Source organism: Erythrolamprus reginae, unplaced genomic scaffold (genome assembly GCF_031021105.1).
Source record: "Erythrolamprus reginae isolate rEryReg1 unplaced genomic scaffold, rEryReg1.hap1 scaffold_278, whole genome shotgun sequence".
NCBI classification, from domain to species: domain Eukaryota; kingdom Metazoa; phylum Chordata; class Lepidosauria; order Squamata; family Dipsadidae; genus Erythrolamprus; species Erythrolamprus reginae.
The window spans coordinates 2,321-23,891 of NW_027248644.1; the positions used below are offsets into that span (position 1 = coordinate 2,321).

The window sequence follows — 21,571 nt, forward strand, 5'->3', positions numbered from 1 at the left end:
TGTTGTTTGGCGTGGCCTAGGGGAAGAGCCTTCTCTGTGGGGGCCCCAGCCCTCTGGAATCAGCTCCCTCCAGAGATTCGCACTGTCCCCCCCTCCTCACCTTCCTTAAAGTTTAAAGACCTATCTTTGCCGCCAGGCTTGGGGCCAACGAGTGTAGTATGTCTTACTGTCTGAATGGGAATGAATGATTTTAAATGTTATTAGAGTTTTAAAAGTTTTTTAGCTATATTAATTGGATTTTTTTGATATGTATATTGTATATTGTTTGATATATATGTATGTATGTATATATGTATGTATGTATGTATGTATGTATGTATGTATGTATGTATGTATGTATTAGATTTGTATACTGCCCTTCTCCAAAGACTTGGTGCGGCTCACAAGATACAATATAAAACAATGTTTATACAAATCTAAATAAACTACAAGTTAAAAATCTCACTATATTAAAAACAATCAACAGATATTTTGTGAGCTGCCCCGAGTCCTCGGAGAAGGGCAGCATTCAAATCAAATAAATACTTACTTACATACATACATACATACATACATACATACATACATACATACATGCTAAATTTGTGCTTAATTATAATTGTACCAACATTTCATTTCATTATTCAAAGGACAATTTCAATCTGTTTTGGAGAGTAAATTTTTAAGAATGCTGCATTAATAAATTAAAGTCCTCTACAAATAATTAATGCACACAGAACTCTGGTTGGGAAGAAATAGGTCAGGCATATGATGTTTACCAGGAAATGGATAACTTCCTTTGTGTTTTACAGCGGTCTTTTCTTTGTTCACATTGTAGAGTTTATTTTGGATTTAGCCACCTGAACGAAACAGCAGCAGTAAAAAAGCATTTGTCTGGAATGTTGTGGATATATAAGGCAAGTAGAATTGTTTTCTGATACCAAAGAAACTATACTGAGTATAGGTGTTAATAAAAAAATCGAATGTTTTTCTAAATATTGGCTGGACTTAGTAATGCAATGGTTTGGTCAGACCAAGCAATGAATCTGTGCTTTACAGATTTTAAACACATTTTATGCCAACGATAGCAATCATACTTGCTTTCCTTGCCGAATTATTTTATCAAAGCAAACTAATTTATATGCGTCTAATTTTTTTAAGGATAACCACAATCTTTGCAAGCATGAGATATGGAAAACCTGCGTTTGGTGAAACCAGAGCAAGAGGCACCATCAGCAGACGGTGATGCAAAGAACGTTCGCAACTCGGGTGATTATAACATAAGTAACAACAGGTTAGTGAGATGTGAAGCCAGTGACACGCTTCTTAAACTCTGATCCTATTTTCGGAATCCAATTTTTCAAGTAGAGAAACAAATTTTGATTTTTGGGCTGAGCTTCTCCAAAATCCTGCTTATGACTGACAAGGGATTCATTTTAGTCAACAACACTCATAGAAGAAGAAGACTGACGGCAGAAAAAGACCTCATGGTCCATCTAGTCTGCCCTTATACTATTTTCTGTATTTTATCTTACAATGGATCTATGTTTATCCCAGGCATGTTTAAATTCAGTGACTGTGGATTTACCAACCATGTCTGCTGGAGGTTTGTTCCAAGGATCTACTCCTCTTTCAGTCAAATAATATTTTCTCATGTTGCTTTTGATCTTTCCCCCAACTAACTTCAGATTGTGCCCCCTTGTTGTTGTGTTCACTTTCCTATTAAAAACACTTCCCTCCTGGACCTTATTTAACCCTTGAACATATTTAAATGTTTCGATCATGTCCCCCCTTTTCCTTCTGTCCTCCAGACTATACAGATGGAGTTCATGAAGTCTTTCCTGAAACGTTTTATGCTTAAGACCTTCCACCATTCTTGTAGCCCGTCTTTGGACCCGTTCAATTTTGTCCATATCTTTTTGTAGGCGAGGTCTCTAGAACTGGACACAGTATTCCAAACGTGGTCTCACCAGCGCTCTATATAAGGGGATCACAATCTCCCTCTTCCTGCTTGTTATACCTCAGTTAAGATCAGTGGGAAAACCCTGCAGCTTTTCCGTGGGTTCCACATTGTCTTCGGAGCAAGAATGGATTGTCAGCAAAGCTCAGCCGAGTTTCAGTAAATCAATAATTCATATTTGTGTTTGTTCAACAGAAACAGTCCTTTATTCCAGCCAGATGTCATATCCAATTTCTCGGGCAAAGTTGGTCCTCCTGCAATAACGGAAGAGGTCCGTTTGCTGGCTTCGTCTATGCAAGATGCTCAAAGCAGCAGGGACCCCCAAATACTGAAGAACTGCGAGGTATGTAACATAAATGGTCTTTCCGTGTAGGTCTCTCGGTTATTTTTTAAAAGCAGCCTCACTTCCTCTTCCTACGTTTTATTTATTTGCTAAATGTACACCTTGCCCAGCTCACTATTAAAAATAATAATAATTAATAATAATTTATTAGATTTGCATGCCGCCCCTCTCCGAAGACTCGGGGTGGCTCACAACACAAAGATATTTCACCAGGAGAGCCCTTCACTCCTCCACTCGAAACAGAATATCCTATGAAAATAGACTAACAATCCTGGGCCTAGAAAGCCTAGAGCTAAGGCGCCTAAAACACGATTTGAGTATTGCCCACAAGATCATATGCTGCAATGTCCTACTGGTCAATGACTACTTCAGCTTCAACCGCAACAACACAAGAGCACGCAACAGATTCAAACTTAATACGAACCGCTCCAAACTTGACTGTAAAAAATATGATTTCAACAATCGAGTTATCGAAGCATGGAACTCATTGCCGGACTCAATTGTGTCAACCCCTAACCCCCAACACTTCTCCCTTAGACTCTCCACGATTGACCTCTCCAGGTTCCTAAGAGGCCAGTAAGGGGCGTACATAAGTGCACCTGTGTGCCTTTCGTCCCCTGTCCAATTGTCTCTCCTTTCTTTCACCTATCTTATATATTCTCTTCCTTTCATATATCCTCTCCTCTAAGTTCACTTTTACCCTTATATATATTAGCACATGTCTTTTTTTTTCTTCCTATGTATTTGTGTATTGGACAAATGAATAAATAAAATAAATAAAACAATACACAATGAACAAATCCAATATTAAAAAAACAGATTAAAAACCCCTTATCATGAAAAAATTAATCACACTATCCAAGCAAATCATACATAAATCATAGTGGCTAAGGGGCATATCAACTTCCCCAAGCCTGGCGACATAGGTGGGTTTTAAGGAGCTTGTGAAAGGCAAGGAGGGTGGGGGCAGTTCTAATCTCCAGGGGGAGTTGATTCCAGAGGGTTGGGGCCGTCACAGAGAAGGCTCTTCCCCTTGATCCTGCCAGACAGCATTGCTTAGCTGACAGGACCCGGAGAAGGCCAACTCTGTGGGACCTAACCGGTAGCTGGGATTTGTGCGGCAGGAGGTGATCCCTTCTGCCGCACGAATCAACTCTGGGCAACTTTTGCACAATTATAAAAAGGTAAATGTAAAAAAAAGGCAAAAGATTTATACGATCTGAAGAGAGTATTTTAAAAAATTATAGAATGTGCAGAACTACACATGATGACTAAACGTCTGAATAATCAAACTGAAACAGAATTTTATAAAATATGGGACAAAGTATATGATTGGTGGAATTTTAAAAATAGAATTAATAACTAAATATATAAGAATAAATAATGATTTGAAGAAATATAAGATAGAATGAAATAGTTTATATTATAACTAACTTAGAAGTGTTTATCTTCTCTTTTTTCTGTATTACTAACACTTTGTTTATTCCTTTTCTTTTTATATAAGTACATAATATTTTAAAATATAAAGAAATTTAATTAATAAGTTTAATATTAAAAATATAGAATTAAATTCAATAAGAATGTAATTTACACGTGTGGCATTTCTGCATAGATCTGGTAACAGAGGGGGTTTTATATTCTGTTTATATTTTAGACTTCTACGACAAGCGGAGCAATGGCAGCTCCTTGAATGTTTAATGTTGTATGTCTTTGTCTGTCTTTTTTTGAAAACAATAAAAATATTTTTAAAAATAAAAAGGTAAATGTAAAAATAGTTAACCAATTAATATGTGGTGTTGCCAAGCGCTGAGGTCTGAAATCTTAAATATCTTTCTAGGACTCTAGAATTTTCTAGATTTCAGGTTTTCTTTCTGTCTTTGGATTCTTTTTATTTCTGTTCAGAACAGGTATTAGACAATAGGCTCAAGGCAAAAAGAGAAAACCATCCGTTGTATTATAGTTCAACCAATCGCCTAGCTAGATGTGGGCAAATGGAATTTATAATTCATCAAGGGTGGAAATGCTTTATTTCCTTTGCCGAATCTTATCTTTTCCCCCAGACCAGGTGGCTCCATTTGTTCAGCCTGGTGGAGAGGCAATGCCAGGAACAGATAGTCACGCAGCAAAAAGTATTTTGTCATCAAATCCACGTAAGTTGTTTCATTTAATCTTTGCCCTTTAAATGCTGAACGAATGTCTAGTTTTAGAGCAGTGTTTCCCAACCTTGGCAATGCTGGCTGGGGAATTCTGGACGTTGAAGTCCAGATCTCTTCAAGTTGCCAAGGTTGGGAACCACTGTCCTAGAGAACGTGAGCTGGGAATTGCCAGGGAGGTGGGAATAAGCGATAAGCACGGGGAATACTGTTTACCACAATTTTATCAAATGCCTAAAACAGCTCCTTCGTCGGTGGGGAGTATCGCTCTGTTTACATTTCTCCTCGAAGCCGCGAGATTATTAAATCCATCTGTGTTGCATATGGTTTGAGTGAGTGCGTGTGTGTATATGCACACTTCCTGTCGACCCAGGCTTTCTTTTCACACTTGTGTTGAAATGGGTTTTGTCGATGAAAAGCATCCTCTCCGATAGCTTTGTTTAGTCTCCGCAAATAAACTGCAAAGTTATTTTTTCTGGGAACGTCAACTTTTTCTTTAGCAAGAAGCTTCCGTGGGGCCTCTCTAGGAATCTCCTGGGAGGAAACAGGGCCTCCACCCTCCCTGTGGTTTCCCCAATCGCACGCATTATTTGCTTTTACTGTACATTGATTCCTATGCTAAAAAGTGCTGCTTCTTACAAACCTTTCTACTTAAGAACCTGGTCACGGAATAAATTAAGTTCCTAAGTAGAGGTACCCCTGTAATATGCCAGTCCTCTTTTCTCAGAAATTTCAGTTTTCACCTCCTGTTAAATATGGTCCTACAGGTGAAAATAGATGTCTTGATACATTTCATCTATGCGTTATTTGGTGCATTTTGGAGAAAAGGAGTCCTCAATCTGAGTATTGCATTGGCAGTTCTGTGTTAGCAAAAACTTCAGAAGAGAAGGATTGAGGGGTAGCGATTTCTGACAGTCTCAAAATGGGTGAGCAGTGTGGTCGGGCGGTAGGAAAAGCAAGTAAGGATGCTTGGCTGCATAGCTAGAGGTATAACAAGCAGGAAGAGGGAGATTGTGATCCCCTTATATAGAATGCTGGTGAGACCACATTTGGAATACTGTGTTCAGTTCTGGAGACCTCACCTACAAAAAGATATTGACAAAATTGAACGGGTCCAAAGATGGGCTACAAGAATGGTGGAAGGTCTTAAGCATAAAATGTATCAGGAAAGACTTCATGAACTCCATCTGTAGAGTCTGGAGGACAGAAGGAAAAAGGGGGACATGATCGAAACATTTAAATATGTTAAAGGGTTAAATAAGGTTCAGGAGGGAAGTGTTTTTAATAGGAAAGTGAACACAAGAACAAGGGGACACAATCTGAAGTTAGTTGGGGGAAAGATCAAAAGCAACATGAGAAAATATTATTTTACTGAAAGAGTAGTAGATCCTTGGAACAAACTTCCAGCAGACGTGGTTGGTAAATCCACAGTCACTGAATTGAAATATGCCTGGGATAAACATATATCCATCCTAAGATAAAATACAGGAAATAGCATAAGGGCAGACTAGATGGACCATGAGGTCTTTTTCTGCCGTCAGTCTTCTATGTTTCTATGCTTCTAATATTTACACCCTTCTTGGTAACTGTTTCTCCCTTACCTTTCCTGATGGCCCTCTCCAATAATAGTAACCAACTGTTCCTGAAATTGAAACCAATAAGCAGAGGTATTGTTCTACCTTTCTCTTCTTTCCCTGCATACATTGGTCTACATTTTCCTTTTCTTTAATTTCTGGGTGAATTTTTGCCATTCATACTCACGGAATACTCACCTGTAATGTACGTGTCTGAGGTTGCGTGTTGCATTGGAGAAGCGAGACTACTTACCAAATAATATTTTCTGCCGTTTGATATTTGGAAAATTACCTCGAAGGAATGTCGGTGCCTGTTGCAAACCTGTTTTTTTTGGCTTAATTCTCAAACTTTGTCCTTGTCCGACTCATTGTGGTGTTTTTTAAGTCTTGAGTTTGTCGTGAAATAACAGCGTCGGTTGTGGTTTAATGGGGAAAAGTTTCCAACTTGTAATTCTTCGTTGAGAGAGGCAAGAGAGCTCAGCCCAACGCTCACGTTGTCTTCTTTCGTTTAAGGGCCACTTGGATGGATAGTTCTTACGAACTATGATATTTTCATGCAAGATTTGTTGGGGTGGGGGGTGTCTCGATTCAGTCTCAGCCAAGCCCCCACGAATGGGTCCGTGCATGTGTTGCAAAAAAGAGATTTCTAAGTGTTCATTCGTCTGTCATAACATATTTCAGCATGTGTGTGTGTATGTGTGTGAAAATGTGCTACAGACTAAAACGTGGCTCTTCTCGTGGAGTCGATGAAATGCTGCCTGTTTGAATAAAAGGTTTGATTTTAATGAAAGGTTTGATTTCCCCCCCCCCCCTTCTTCTGCTTCTGTTTCTCCTCCTCCTCCTCGCTTCTTCTTCCTCCTCCTCCTCCTCCTTCCTTTTTCTTCCTCCTCCTCCTCCTTCCTGCTTCCTCCTCCTTCTCATTCTCCTTCTCTTCTTTCTTCCTCCTTCCTTCTTCTTCCTCCTCTTTCTTCCACCTCCTCCTTCTCCTCTTCCTCCTTCTCCTCCTGCTTCTTCCTTCTCCTTCTCTTTCTTCCTTTCTTCCTTCTCCCCCTCTTCCTTCTTGCTTCCTTCTCTTCTTCTCCTCCTCCTGCTCCTCCTCCTTTTCTTTCTTCTCCTTCTCCTCCTCCTTCCTGCTTCCTCCTCCCTCTTATTCTCCTTCTCTCCCTTCTTCCTCCTTCCTTCTTGCTTCCTTCTCCTTTTTTTTCCTCCTTCCTTCTTCCTTCCACCTCCTCCTTCTCATTCTCCTTCTCTTCTTTCTTCCTCCTTCCTTCTTCTTCTTCCTCCTCTTTCTTCCACCTCCTCCTTCTCCTCTTCCTCCTTCTCCTCCTCCTTTCTTCCTCCTTCTTGCTTCCTTCTCCTCTTTCTTCTCCTCCTCCTGCTCCTCCTCCTTTTCCTTCTTCTCCTTCTCCTCCTCCTTCCTGCTTCCTCCTCCCTCTTATTCTCCTTCTCTCCCTTCTTCCTCCTTCCTTCTTGCTTCCTTCTCCTTTTTTTTCCTCCTTCCTTCTTCCTTCCACCTCCTCCTTCTCCTCTTCCTCCTGCTTCTTCCTTCTCCTCCTTCTTCCTCCTTTTTCCTTCTCTTCCTCCTCCTCTTCCTTATTGCATCCTTCTCCTTTCTCTTCTTCCTTCTCCTCCTCCTCCTTCTTGCTTCCTTCTCCTTTTTCTTTTCCCCCTTCCTTCTTCCTTCCGCCTCCTCTTTCTCCTCTTCCTCCTCCTTCTTCCTCCTCCTCCTTCTTCTTTCCAGCACATACAAAATGAAATCAGGCGCTTGGGGAAACTGCAAACCCAGAACGCCTGCTCGTGTGCCAAACAGTCCTCGTCCGTCAGGCTTTCCGACGGCTGCCCATCGCTAGGAAGTCCGATGGGGCTGAAGGCCAACGCCTTCGAAGAGAATGAGCTCTTCAGCCGTCAGTTCCACCCCGGCCCTGCCGACCACCCAGCAGAGGCCACCACCATGCACTCGGAAGGCCTCGCCAACAGTGTTTCAATAAGCAGCGGATACGGTACGTTATCTGCTGCGGAACTCAGTCCCAGCAAATGCGACGACCTTCCGTCATGCATGGAAGACTCAGAGACAATGACCGAACGGCCCAGCCATCCAGCACCAGCCACAGAGGAGGCAGTCGTGTCCAGCAGTCGGGACAAAAGAGAAAGTTCGCAAACCACAATAGGATCTTTTCCATCTCTGAAGGAGAACGAGGGCGACATTCCCGCTCGGTTTGAGCACCGGGTTCACCAAGGTCAGGCCGAGGAACCAGATGGGTAAGCGACTGACACTATTCAATTCGTTAGCTCCATCTTTGAAGTTACCAGCTTTAAAACTTGGCTCTTTATTCTAATACAGTGGTACCTCATGATACGAACCCCTCGTTTTACGAACAACCCGAGATACAAACCCGGGGTTCAGAAAATTTTTGCCTCTTCTTACGAACTTTTTCCTTCTTACGAACCCTCCGCTGCCGCCGCCGAGAAGCCCCGCCGCCCGGCTGTCGCTTTTTGAAACAGCGGGGGGGCTTCCCAGCGTCCTCTTGAACCCGAACTTCCGGGTTCGGCGTTCGGGAGGCCGCCGAGAAGCCCCCCGACTGTTTCAAAAGGTGACAGCCGGGCAGCGGGGCTTCCCACGGGCCTCCCGAACGCCGAACCCGGAGGTTCAGCAAAAGTTCGGGTTCAGGAGGCCGCTGGGAAGCCCTGCCACCCAGCTGTCACCTTTTAAAACAGCCGGGAGGCTTCCCGGTGGCCTCCCGAACCCGACCGAACTTCCGGGAGAAGCGCTGGGGAGGAGCAGAAGGGCCGGCTTGCCTCCCTCCCCAGCGCTTCTCCTAGGAACACAGGGACAGTGAAGGGGCGGCGGGGGAGAACGGGAGGTTCAAGACTCCTTTGGTGATGGCGGCCCGGCTTCCGGGTTTCTAAGTTCTGGGCTTGCACGCATTCATTGCTTTTCCATTGATGTCTATGGGAAACATTGTTTCGTCTTACAAACTTTTCACCTTACGAACCTCGTCCCGGAACCAATTAAGTTCGTATCATGAGGTACCACCGTATAGGGTTTCTTAGCCTTAGAAACTTTAAGGCTAAAGGTTTGTAGGCTCCTGCCCTCCGCACAAAACAGTATAGCTTTAGCAACTTTAAGATGGGTGGGCTTCAACGCCTAGAATTCCTCAGCCTGCATGATTCAAGATGGGTGGGCTTCCTGTCCCAGAATTCCCCAGCCAGCAAGCTTCAAGAGAGGAAGGACTTTAACTCCCAGAATTCCTCAGCCGGCTATGCCGACTGGGGAATCCTGCAATTTTTCCCCATAGGAATCAATGTAAAAGCAAATACTGTAATGCGTGCGATTGGGGAAACCACAGGGAGGGTGGGGGCCCTGTTTCCTGCCAGGAGATTCCTAGAGAGGCCCCACGGAGGCTTCTCCCCACCTTTTCCGGCTCTGTTTTCTCCCAGGAGATTCCTAGAGAGGCCCCACGGAGGCTTCCCCCCGCCTTTTCCGGCCCTGTTTCCTCCCAGGAGATTCCTAGAGAGGCCCCACGGAGGCTTCTCCCCACCTTTTCCGGCTCTGTTTTCTCCCAGGAGATTCCTAGAGAGGCCCCACGGAGGCTTCCCCCCGCCTTTTCCGGCCCTGTTTCCTCCCAGGAGATTCCTAGAGAGGCCCCACGGAGGCTTCTCCCCGCCTTTTCTGGCCCTGTTTCCTCCCAGGAGATTCCTAGAGAGGCCCCACGGAGGCTTCTCCCCGCCTTTTCTGGCTCTGTTTTCTCCCAAGAGATTCCTAGAGAGGCCCCATGGAGACTTCTCCCTGCCTTTTCTGGCTCTGTTTTCTACCAGGAGATTCCTAGAGAGGCCCCACGGAGGCTTCTCCCCGCCTTTTCCGGCCCTGTTTCCTCCAAGGAGATTCCTAGAGAGGCCCCACGGAGGCTTCTCCCCGCCTTTTCTGGCCCTGTTTCCTCCCAGGAGATTCCCAGAGAGGCCCCAACGGAGGCTTCTCTCTGCCTTTTCCGGTTACAATTTCGGAGGCTCGGGGTTTGTAAGTGGAAAATGGTTCTTGAGAAGAGGCAAAAAAAATCTGGAACACCCGTTTCTTATCTAGAAAAGTTCGTAAGTGGAGGTGTTTGTAGGTAGAGGCACCACTGTATTTTGATTCCCCGTCTCTCGGTTTTCTTCTTTGGCAGCATACCTTTAACCTCCTGGGCTCAAAAGTTGAAACAAAACCACCTGAAGAAAACAATGGAAGAAGAGACCGAGCCAAGAAGAGAGCCAATTGTTGACAATGTAAGAGAGTTGCTGAAATCCATACAAAGCGGGGATGGCGGTGGTCAAGGAACATAACAGCTGTGGGTTTGGACTCCCAGAATTTCCCAGCCAGCACCTTGCTGTTCTAGGATTGCACTGCCCATTTAGGCCTTAAAGAGCTAAATACGTTAATCTGGCCTTTTGGCCCAGGATTATGGACTCCAAGTTTGGCAATTTTTAAGACTTGTGGACTTCAACTCCTAGAATTCCCCAGGCAGCCAGCATGGCTGTCTGAAGAATTCTGGGAGTTTATTTATTTATTTTATTTATTTAATTGGATTTGTATGCCGCCCTTCTCCGAGGACTCGGGGCAGCTCACAGCATATATAAAAAAAGAACAGTAATATAATCCAATTAGTACTACAATATTAAAAACAATTGGAAAGAGAAGATTAACCTAAAAAATTAACTTATTAACCAAACATTCAGCAATTATACTTAAGGCATTCAGTGATCAGGGAAAGATCTAAGAGTCCCAAGCCTGGTGGCAAAGATGAGTTTTTAAGCTCTTTTGGAAGGCAAGGAGGGAGGGGGCAGTGCGAATCTCTGGGGGGGAGTTGATTCCAGAGGGCCGGGGCTCCCACAGAGAAGGCTCTTCCCCTAGGTCCCACCAACCGACATTGTTTGGTCGACGGGACCCTAAGGAGGCCAACTCTGTGGGACCTCACTGGTTGCTGGGATTCGTGCGGCAGAAGGCGGTCTCAGAGATAATCTGGCCCTTTGCCATGTAGGGCTTTATAAGTCATAACCAACACTTTGAATTGTGCCCAGAAACTGATCGGTAGCCAATGCAGTCCGCGGAGTGATAGTGAGATGTGGACATTTCTTGGAAGGCCCAAGACTTTAAGTCCTCAAGGCTTAAAGCGGCCAAGCTTGGAGCCCAGAGTGGATTTGATTTAAATCAACTTGATTTAAATCAGGATTTTAAAAAAGTAACTCCCATCTCTTGTCCGGCAGCAGCTCCCAATATTGCAGAATATACAGCCTCATGCTACATAACTCAAGTTTCAAGTTTTATTGGATTTGTATGCCGCCCCTCTCCGAAAACTCGGGGTGGCTAACAGCAATCATAGACAGTATACAATAATAATCCAATACTAAAAGCGAATTAAAAACCCCTTAATATACAAAACCAAACACACATACAAACATACCATGCATACCATTGTAGCAGCCTAGGGGGAGAAGAAATTTCAATTCTCCCATGCCTGGCAGTAGAGGTGGGGTTTAAGTAGCTTACGAAAGGCAAGGAGGGTGGGGGCAATTCTAATCTCTGGGGGGAGTTGGTTCCAGAGGGCCGGGGCCGCCACAGAGAAGGCTCTTCCCCTGGGTCCCACCAAGCGGCGTTATTTAGTTGACGGGACCCGGAGAAGACACACTCTGTGGGACCTAACTGGCCGCTGGGATTCGTGCAGCAGAAGGCGGTCGCTGAGGACTCAGCTTCATTTCATGCTGAATAAACTAAATTATGACCGTATCTTAAATAGAAAACCATCTTTAGATAGATTTTTTACTCCGAAAGCATGTTATTAAAATAAATGTGATAAAAGTAAAAAAAAACCCAAACTGATTTAAATAAAAAAGTCTGATTTACATTTTAAAAAATGTATTTTTAATTTGATTTCTTTTTCAAAACCATCGATTTTTATCGACCCTGTTGATCTCTGCCTTAAGCAGTATTTTCAACCCTCGCTCTCCTTTTTAAATAGGAAGTTCTCCTTTTTTAATGGTTGTATACTTGGGTGGGGTGTAGAGCGGTTGCCTTGCAGCCTGTAATAATCTTATTTATTTACTTATTGGATTTATATGCTGCCCCTCTCCGAGGACTCTTACTTAAGATTTGCAGGCCTTCAACCACTTTCTTCATTCACTTGGGTCAATTATTATTATTATTATTATTATTATTATTATTATTATTATTATTTATTGGATTTATATGCTGCCCCTCTCCGAGGACTCTTACTTAAGATTTGCAGGCCTTCAACCACTTTCTTCATTCACTTTGGTCAATTATTATTATTATTATTATTATTATTATTATTATTTATTGGATTTATATGCCGCCCCTCTCCGAAAACTCGGGGCGGCTAACAGCAATCGTAAACAGTGTACAATAATAATCCAATACTAAAAGCGAATTAAAAACCCCTTAATATAAAAAACCAAATATACATACAAACATACCATGCATACAATTGTAAAGGCCTAGGGGGAAAGAGCATTTCAATTCCCCCATGCCTGGCGGTAGAGATGGGTTTTAAGTAGCTTACGAAAGGCAAGGAGGGTGGGGGCAATTCTAATCTCTGGGGGGAGTTGGTTCCAGAGGGCCGGGGCCGCCACAGAGAAGGCTCTTCCTGGACAAGATGTCAATTCTTGGCTTAGTTTGGAATGACTGATAACTTCAGCCTTAATATGAGTTTATCTGGAAGTGGTCACTTTTAATTGATTTATTAGATTTGTTGTCCATCTTCTTTCAAAGCAACCCACAAGCACTCCTGAATTCGATAGGATTATTCCTAGGAGGGAACATTATTTTTTTCAGATGGTTGGGGCAAATTTACTCTCTTTTGCATAGTCTTTTGACCAATCAATCCCTGGTTTTCTCTCCCCGCCATTCTGCGCAATTACAGGCCAATTCCATCGCTGCTGCCGCCGCCTCGCCATCCACCACTCCGTTTTACCTCAACCAGCAAAATGGGAGCCAAAACTCTTTAGTCTCTGTTTCTTCAGGTACAGTAACCGCCTCTGTCGGTACCTCTTGTAAGCATGGCGGGTTCGTAACAAAGGTGGATTATTTTATTCGCTTGAAATAACTACAGAGGGTAAGTCGAGGCAGAAGCAAATCTGCAATTCGGAAACCGAGTTTGGCGGGTCGCATTGAAGTCACCTGCTGTTTCTCTACGACTGTTTTTCCCAGTTATAACCTAAAAATAGCAATCCTGGGTGATATTTCATTGTAGGACCACATAAGGTAAAAGGTAGAATGTAAGCAGGCTAAGGCTGAGTCATTGGGTGTGAACTGAAATGTGATTGGGCCAGAGCATTATAAGATGCAAATCAACTTCACCATTCTCTTGTTGGTCATTGTTGGTTTGGTTGTTTGCTGTTGATGGTGGTGGCTGGAGCAGTTTGAGCGTGAGTTAGATATTGAGTAGAGTAGTAATAGTGATACGAAGAAACCTGGATAGGATTTAGTACCTACTAGAAACCTGGATAGGTTTTGTATCTACTTGTAACCTGGATTGGTTGAATATCTACTTATTTTATTTATTTATTCATTCATTCATTTGTTTATTTGTTTGTTTATTTATTTATTTATTTATTTGTTTATTCATTTATTTGTTCATTCATTTATTTGTTCATTTATTCGTTCATTCATTCATTCATTCATTCATTCATTTATTAGATTTGTATGCCGCCCCTCTCCGAAGACTCGGGGCGGCTCACAACAGCAATAAAAACAATATAGTAGTGGAACAAATCTAATATTAAAAAACATATAAAACCCTATCATTATTTAAAAAACCAAACAGCACATTCGTACCAAACATAAAACAAAGTATAAAAAAGCCTGGGGGAAAGGTGTCTCAACTTGTAAGTCAGCTGAACGTAGCTGATGTAAAGTTCCTGTAAATAGAAGACTGAATATATTTTTCACTGAAGAATAAACCACTGTTTTATACAAACATGTCTTCAATCATTCCTCTGGTTCATTAAATTGCCACATTATCCAGTCCTCCTGCGTTACTCTGCATATATATATAAGCATGAAACTGATCAGTAAAGACTTCATGAACTCAGTCTGTCTAGTCTGGAGGACGGAAGGAAAAGGGGGGGACATGATCGAAACATTTAAATACGCTAAAGGGTTAAATAAGGTCCAGGAGGGAAGTGTTTTTAATAGGAAAGTGAACCCAAGAACAAGGGGACACAATCTTAGTTGGTGGAAAGGTCAGAAGCAACAGGAGAAAATATTTGACTGAAAGAGTCATAGATGCTTGGAACAAACTTCCAGCAGATGTGGTTGGTCAATCTACAGCAACTGAATTGAAGCATGCCTGGGATAAACATAGATCCATCCTAAAATAAAATACAGGAGATAGTATAAGGTCAGACTAGATGTATGGTGAGGTCTTTTTCTGCTGTCAATCTTCTATGTTTCTATCAAAGTCACAGCCACCTGATTGTGAGGCGAGAGCTCCACCCTTAGGCTACCACACCACTCTAGGCTGTCACAGTCATTAGTGTGAAAAAAGGTCTTTTTTTCCCCCCTAGTGGCTTTGTGACTTCAAACACATGAACTATTGTAAGTTGAAGTCTACCTGTGTTTCTTCATTTTAACTTGGACTCTCTTTCTTCTAATAAGCAGAGAGTCTTGTGCAGGAAATCCAATGCTTTAATCCAATTTATCCTTCTTGAATCGGGATCCGGGGGAAGACTATGTTATTTTATCTATTTATTTTCCAATTTTTAAAATATTTTTCTCCACATTCAACATACAACTTCATATACCATCAACAAATTATGGAGTTCTGGAGACCTCACCTACAAAAAGATACTGATAAAAATGACCGAGTCCAAAGACGGGCTACAAGAATGGTGGAAGGTCTTAAGCATAAAACGTATCAGGAAAGACTTCATGAACTCCATCTGTCTAGTCTGGAGGACAGAAGGGAAAGGGGGGACATGATCGAAACATTTAAATATATTAAAGGGTTAAATAAGGTTCAGGAGGGAAGTGTTTTTAATAGGGAAGTGAACCCAAGAACAAGGGGGCACAATCTGAGGTTAGTTGGGGGAAAGATCAAAAGCAACATGAGAAAATATTATTTTACTGAAAGAGTAGTAGATCCTTGGAACAAACCTCCAGCAGACGTGGTTGGTCAATCCACAGTCACTGAATTTAAACCTGCCTGGGATAAACATAGATCCTTCCTAAGATGAAATACAGGAAATAGTATAAGGGCAGACTAGATGGACCATGAGGTCTTTTTCTGCCGTCAGTCTTCTATGTTTCTATGTTTCTAAATCTTAATACACATAGATCATTATCCAATTACAATAAACTAAATCACATTCCAGGTTTGCTTTACTGTATATTATTTCCTCTGTATCCAACTTTCTCCCACTTCCCTCTTTCTATCTCAGGCGGTTATTCTGCCTCTACTACCTACTTTCTTACTCCTTCTCCTGGGGAAGACTGTGTTAGCTGGAAGGAAGGAGGGAGGGAATCTCAGGCTAAGGGCGACCTTTCAGGTTGAAATATTGCAAAGGACGACATTTTCATTTCTTTTTCTTGGCACAAATCGCCCCGGAGTCCTCCACGGAATTAACATGCTCTCTTTACTTTTATTGCACGTCGGAGCTCCACGGGGGCGAAACTAATGTGTCAGCCCCACCACTTCCAAAAAAAGTCCTCCCCCAAACTCTACCTCGATCTGTTATTTTCCTTTCAAAAATAACCCCCAGGCTCTTTGCTGTCCTTCAATCGGTTTCGAGATGCCTGTTTTTTATCCCGCAGGGCTGACCTATTGGAAATTAGACGAGAAGGAAATGTATCGAGCGTTGCCTAAGAATTTAGGAAATGAATTTTCTACGTTCTCAACCAAGGACTCCTCAGAACAGGTATTGCTGACTTCTGGGGCAGGGGTTTTTCTGCCCTTGGGTTGAATTTTGAGTCTCCCCTCTCTTCCTAGCGTTGTTTGTTCATTGGGGGGACATGATCGAAACATTTAAATATGTTCAAGGGTTAACTAGGTTTCAGGAGGGAAGTGTTTTTAATAGGGGCGTGCATAAGTGCACCAGTGTGCCTTCCGTCCCCTGTCCAATTGTCTCTCCTTATCTCATTTATCTTGTCTTCCTTTCAAATACGTTCATCTATACTTTTATATCTTTTTTTCTATTCTTTTCTTTATATTATTACATATATTTCTCTTCAATGTGTATTATGTATTGGAATAAATAAATAAATAAATAAATAAATAAATAAATAAATAAATAGCCGCCCCGAGTCTTCGGAAAGGGGCGGCATACAAATCTAATATATTATTATTATTATTATTATTATTATTATTATTATTATTATTATTATTAAATAAATAAATAAATAGGATAGTGAACACAAGAACAAGGGGGCGCAATCTGAGGTTAGTTGGGGGAAAGATCAGAAGCAACGTGAGAAAATATTTCACTGAAAGAGTTGTAGATGCTTGGAACAAACTTCCAGCAGACGCGGTTGGTAAATCCACAGTCACTGAATTTAAACATGCCTGGGATAAACATATATCCATCCTAAGATAAAATACAGGAAATAGTATAAGGGCAGACTAGATGGACCATGAGGTCTTTTTCTGCCGTCAGACTTCTATGTTTCTTCTATGTTTCTATCGTTTAACATGTGAGGGATGACAACATGTGTATTTCACGGGTGACAACAATTCTGCTCTCTTCTTAGGGCATTAATTTAATTTAATTTAATTTATTTATCTTTTTCTTTTATGTACACTGAGAGCCTATGCACCAAAGACAAATCCCTTGTGTGTCCAATCACACTTGACCAATAAAATTCTATTCTATTCATAAGCCGCCCAACTCCTTCCAAATTCTGGGTGGCGTGCAGCATTAAGCTGCTTTGGGGACAAGGAGTTCCCAAACTTGGCAAGTTTTTGTGGACTTCAACTCCTAGAATTCTCCAGCCGGCTAAGCTGCAGGTGGCTGGAGAATTCTAGAAGTTGAAGTCCACAAGTCTTAAAAGTGGCCAAGTTTGAAGACCTCAGCTTTACTTTTTCCATGTAGCAGTGTTTCCCTTGGCAAATTTTAAGGTGGGTGGACTACAATATTAGTTTAGTTTAGTTTAGTTTTATTGGATTGAAATGCCGCCCCTCTCTGAAAACTCGGGGCAGCCAACAATATCTATGCTGGCTGGGGAATTCTGGGAGTTGGAGTTCACCCATCTTAATGTTGCCAAGTAGAGAAACACTGGCGTATAATTTGATTTATTTGACTTATATGCCGCCCGATTCCGTAGGATTCAGTGATAAGTGACTGGTGGCCTGTTCTTTGGAGTTATTCTACTTGCCTCTCTTCCCAAAACACTCATATCCTCCCATCTTGGAGAATACATCCGGAACCACCTTCTACCGCGCGAATCCCAGCGGCGAATAAGGTCCCACAGAGTTGGCCTTCTCTGGGTCCTGTCGACCAAACAATGTCGTTTGGCGGGCCCCAGCGGGAGAGCCTTCTCTGTGGCAGCCCCGGCCCTCTGGAATCAGCTCCCCCCAGAGATTAGAACGGGCCCCCACCCTCTTTGTCTTTCGCAAACTTCTTAAGACCCACCTTTGTGGCCAGGCATGGGGGAGTTAAATTATTCTTTCCCCCTAGGCCATTACAAGTTATGGATGGTATGTTTGTGTGTATGTTTGGTTTTTTTATAATAAGGGTTTTTTAGTTGTTTTTATTAAATTGGATTGTTACATGTTTTTTTACCATTGTTGTTAGCCGCCCCGAGTCTGCGGAGAGGGGCAGCATACAAATCCAATAAACAAATGAATAAAATAAATCTAAAAATCTAGTCCATCGTGACATTAAGTAAACGCTTCGACTCTCCGTCTGAACTCTTCCCTCTTAGCTGTGTTCCAGTGACGAGCTGAAGCTTACATCCTTAAAGGACATTTATCATAAGAAGCAGAAGGAAGAGAAACAACTTGCCGAGTGGAATTTCACCCCGCTACAGTCAACTCATCCCCCAGAGGTATTCTACATGATACTAGTAAAAGAGAAACATTAGGACAGGGGGCGGAAGGCACGCTGGTGCCCTTATACATGCCCCTAAATGTAGAACCATTGAATTTCATTTGTTAGATAGCGCCCAAGTCTGTCAAGAGCCTTGTGTTTGGTGTCATCGGGAAATCTGATGAGTTTATTTTATTTATTTATTTATTTATTTATTTATTTATTTATTTATTTATTTATTTATTTATTTAGATTTGTATGCCCATCGATCCCCTCGTCCATGTCATATTCTAACTAATGACCTATAAAGGTCATTAATTCTTTCAAAAAAATATCTTTATTATTAACATTAAAAAAAGACAAAACAAATACAGGACAACAAAAGGAATTTACAATAAAGACATAAACAGAAACTAAAAAAAAAAACGAAACTTAACCTACACGAAGATAAAAACTAACGTGGACTCCAGGAAGGACGTCTTTGTGATGTCAAAGCTCCGCCCATGGAATTCCCTATTGGGATTCCCCACCTCCTTTCCAGCCTCCTGACCGGCCCGACAGCTCTGCGTCTCTTTTGAAAAGCTAACAGCCGGGCGGCGGGGCTTCTCAGCGTCCTCCTGAACCCGAACGCCAAACCCGAACTTCCGGGTTCGGCGTTCGGGGCGGCCGCCGAGAAGCCCCCCGGCTGTTTCAAAAGACGACAGTCGGGCGGCGGGGCTTCTTGGCGGCCGCCCGAACGCCGAACCTGGATGTTCGGCAAAAGTTCGGGTTCGGGTGGCCGCCGAGAAGCCCCGCCGCCCAGCTGTCGCTTTTTGAAACAGTCAGGGGGCTTCTCGGCGTCCTCCCAAACCCGAACGCCAAACCCGAACTTCCGGGTTCGGTGTTCGGGAGGCCGCCCGAACGCCGAACCCAGAAGTTTGGCAAAGTTCGGGTTTGGCGTTCGGGTTCGGGAGGACGCCGAGAAGCCCCCTGACTGTTTCAAAAGGTGACAGCCGGGCAGCGGGGCTTCTTGGCGTCCACCTGAACCCGAACTTTTGCCGAACTTTTGGGTTCAGCATTGGGATTACGCTGAGAAGCGCCCGGCTGTTTCAAAAGGTGACAGCCGGCCGGTGGCGTTTTTTTGCGTTTTTCCCCCCTTGCACGCATTAATTCATTTTACATTGTTTCCTATGGGAAACAATGTTTCGTCTTACAAACTTTTCGCCTTACGAACCTCCCCCGGGAACCAATTAGGTTCGTAAGATGAGGCATTACTGTATTTGGACTTTCAAAACCCACCCTTTGCATAAACAGTCATTCTATAATGTTTCTCACCCACCAGTTTCTTTCATAGTGTACAGAAGCACCGTAGAAGAATTTTATGGATTTTCAATGGATTTAAGCCCCCTTTGAAAACCCGTGAAATAGCGAACCCTCAAAAGATGAACTACATACGAAGTAGCGAGGGATTACTGTAATCATAAATAATAAATTAATAATAGGGTCTTGCCTTATTTCTGACTCCCAACCCCCATGGCCTCCCTTTCACAGATCCTTACCCTCGACCCAACGCTCCACATGAAACCAGGCGAGCGGAATGCGGGGCGGCCTTTGACCAGGTTCTACGCCAGCCCCGAGCGGGCTCCCTTGTCTCCCGATTCCATGGCAGGCCCTGCGTTCTCCCTCCCTTCGGAGGTGGGTTCCTTTTCTCCCACCAGCACGGTGGCGTCGCCCCGCTCCACCGAATCTCCCCGATACACTTCTCACTCGGCAGCCTCGCACGCCGATCCCTGGGGCGGCTGCGAGTTTCAGAAGGCCGCCAACGTCGCCGGCTCTCCTCGTCGAAGCCAGGAGGTTTTGGAGATGGAGGACAACGAGAACTTAACCCTCACGCCGTCTTCCTTGGCCCGGTCGCCAGTTCCGTCGGCTGATCACCGTTTGACGCAGCACGAACTGTCCGTTGCTTGTGTAGAAGATCCCCTGGTGCTCTCCAAGTAAGATCACCCGTTCAGGATGTTGCCTTTTTATAAACAAATCATCGTAATCGTCCGTGATGGAGATAGTCCTTGTCTCAACAGCCACAATTGAGCTAAATAAGCTCCTCAAAACCCACCTCTGCCGTCAGACATGGGGGAACTGAGATATTCTTTCCCCCTAGGCCTTTACAATTTACGCATGGTATGTTTGCGTGTATGTTTGGTTTTACAATAACGGTTTTTTAGTTGTTTTAGTATTGGATTTATATGATGTTTTTTATTAGTGTTGTTAGCCGCCCCAAGTCTACGGAGAGGGGCGGCATACAAATCCAATAAATAAATAAATAAATAAATAAAATAAGTTAATTTTGCCCCGTTTTTAAAAAGTGAATCCCTGCAATTATTAAATTGATAATTGTTAAGTGAATCTGGCTTAACATGGCTTGTCGGAAGGTCACAAAAGGGAACCATATAATAATAATTTAACCCTGGGACATAAATACAAGTCACTCATCAAGAACCTGAATTTTGATCAAGTGACCAACAGTTGTAGGTGCGAAAAACGGCCGTAACTCCCTCGTTTTGTTGCCATTGTAACTTTGAATGGTCATTGAACAAGCTGTTGCAAGTCAAACGGTCACTAACAAACCATTGTATATTTTTGTGGGATTCCATAAAAACTCTTAATTGCTTTAGAGTGATCCATAGCAACTTCCTCCCAGTCGTTCGTATTGGATAAATAACCGGCACTAACTAACTAACTAACTATTTATTTATTTATTTATTTATTTATTAGATTTGTATGCCGCCCCTCTCTGAAGACTCGGGGCGGCTAACAACAATATAAAAAGACAATGTAAACAAATCTAATATTAAAAATAATGTAAAAAACCCCCAATTTAAAGAACTACTCATACATACAAACATACCATCTGTAAATTCTATAGGCCTAGGGGGAAGGGAAATTTCAATTCCCCCATGCCTGATGACAGAGGTGGGTTTTAAGGAGCTTGTGAAAGGCAAGGAGGGTGGGGACAACTCTGATATCTGGGGGGAGCTGGTTCCAGAGGGTCGGGGCCGCCACAGAGAAGGCTCTTCCCCTGGGTCCCGCCAAACGACATAGCTTAGTCGACTATTACAATCTCTGGATAGCTTATACAGGGTGTCCAGCAAAACTGGAAATCAGGGAATTATCAGGGAAATCGGTGGTTTGGGAAATATCGGGGAATTCGTGAAAAAAATGGAATAAATCAGGGGGGAAAAACAAACTATTAAAATGTTTTGCAGGCAGGGATAAATCATGTAAAAAAAAACTGATCGCACTGCCTGCCATTGTCAAGCCAAAATGAGTCTAACTATCACAACAACTTGCTTCCTCAGCTACCGATATTTCTCCACGGCTGAGCCGTTTGGTATGACGTCATCTACGACCGCGGCCTTAACTAGATCGCAAGTTACAGGGAAATGTCAAGGAAATATCAGGGAATTTCAGAATGCTTCCCCCCTGGCCACCCTCTTATAATAATAAGCCTGACAGCATTTCAAAGATGAGATAAGATTTCACACGTAGTTATAAATATACAGTGATACCTCGT

At 42.9% G+C, this 21,571-nt stretch overlaps 1 protein-coding gene across 1 annotated transcript in view; it reads left to right on the forward strand.

Annotated features, from left to right (window-relative positions):
* The first annotated feature begins 816 nt into the window (after window positions 1–816).
* Window positions 817–21,571, forward strand: part of LOC139156102 (M-phase phosphoprotein 9-like) — a 44,520-nt gene continuing 23,765 nt past the window's right edge. Inside the window, exons 1-10 of the mRNA XM_070731417.1 lie at window positions 817–896; window positions 1,141–1,273; window positions 2,135–2,282; window positions 4,343–4,432; window positions 7,751–8,268; window positions 10,170–10,269; window positions 12,921–13,020; window positions 15,812–15,915; window positions 17,918–18,040; window positions 19,552–19,994. Of these exons, the coding sequence (XP_070587518.1) occupies window positions 1,170–1,273; window positions 2,135–2,282; window positions 4,343–4,432; window positions 7,751–8,268; window positions 10,170–10,269; window positions 12,921–13,020; window positions 15,812–15,915; window positions 17,918–18,040; window positions 19,552–19,994 (1,730 nt within the window). The 5' untranslated portion in view covers window positions 817–896; window positions 1,141–1,169. The remainder of the gene's footprint in view (window positions 897–1,140; window positions 1,274–2,134; window positions 2,283–4,342; window positions 4,433–7,750; window positions 8,269–10,169; window positions 10,270–12,920; window positions 13,021–15,811; window positions 15,916–17,917; window positions 18,041–19,551; window positions 19,995–21,571) is intronic.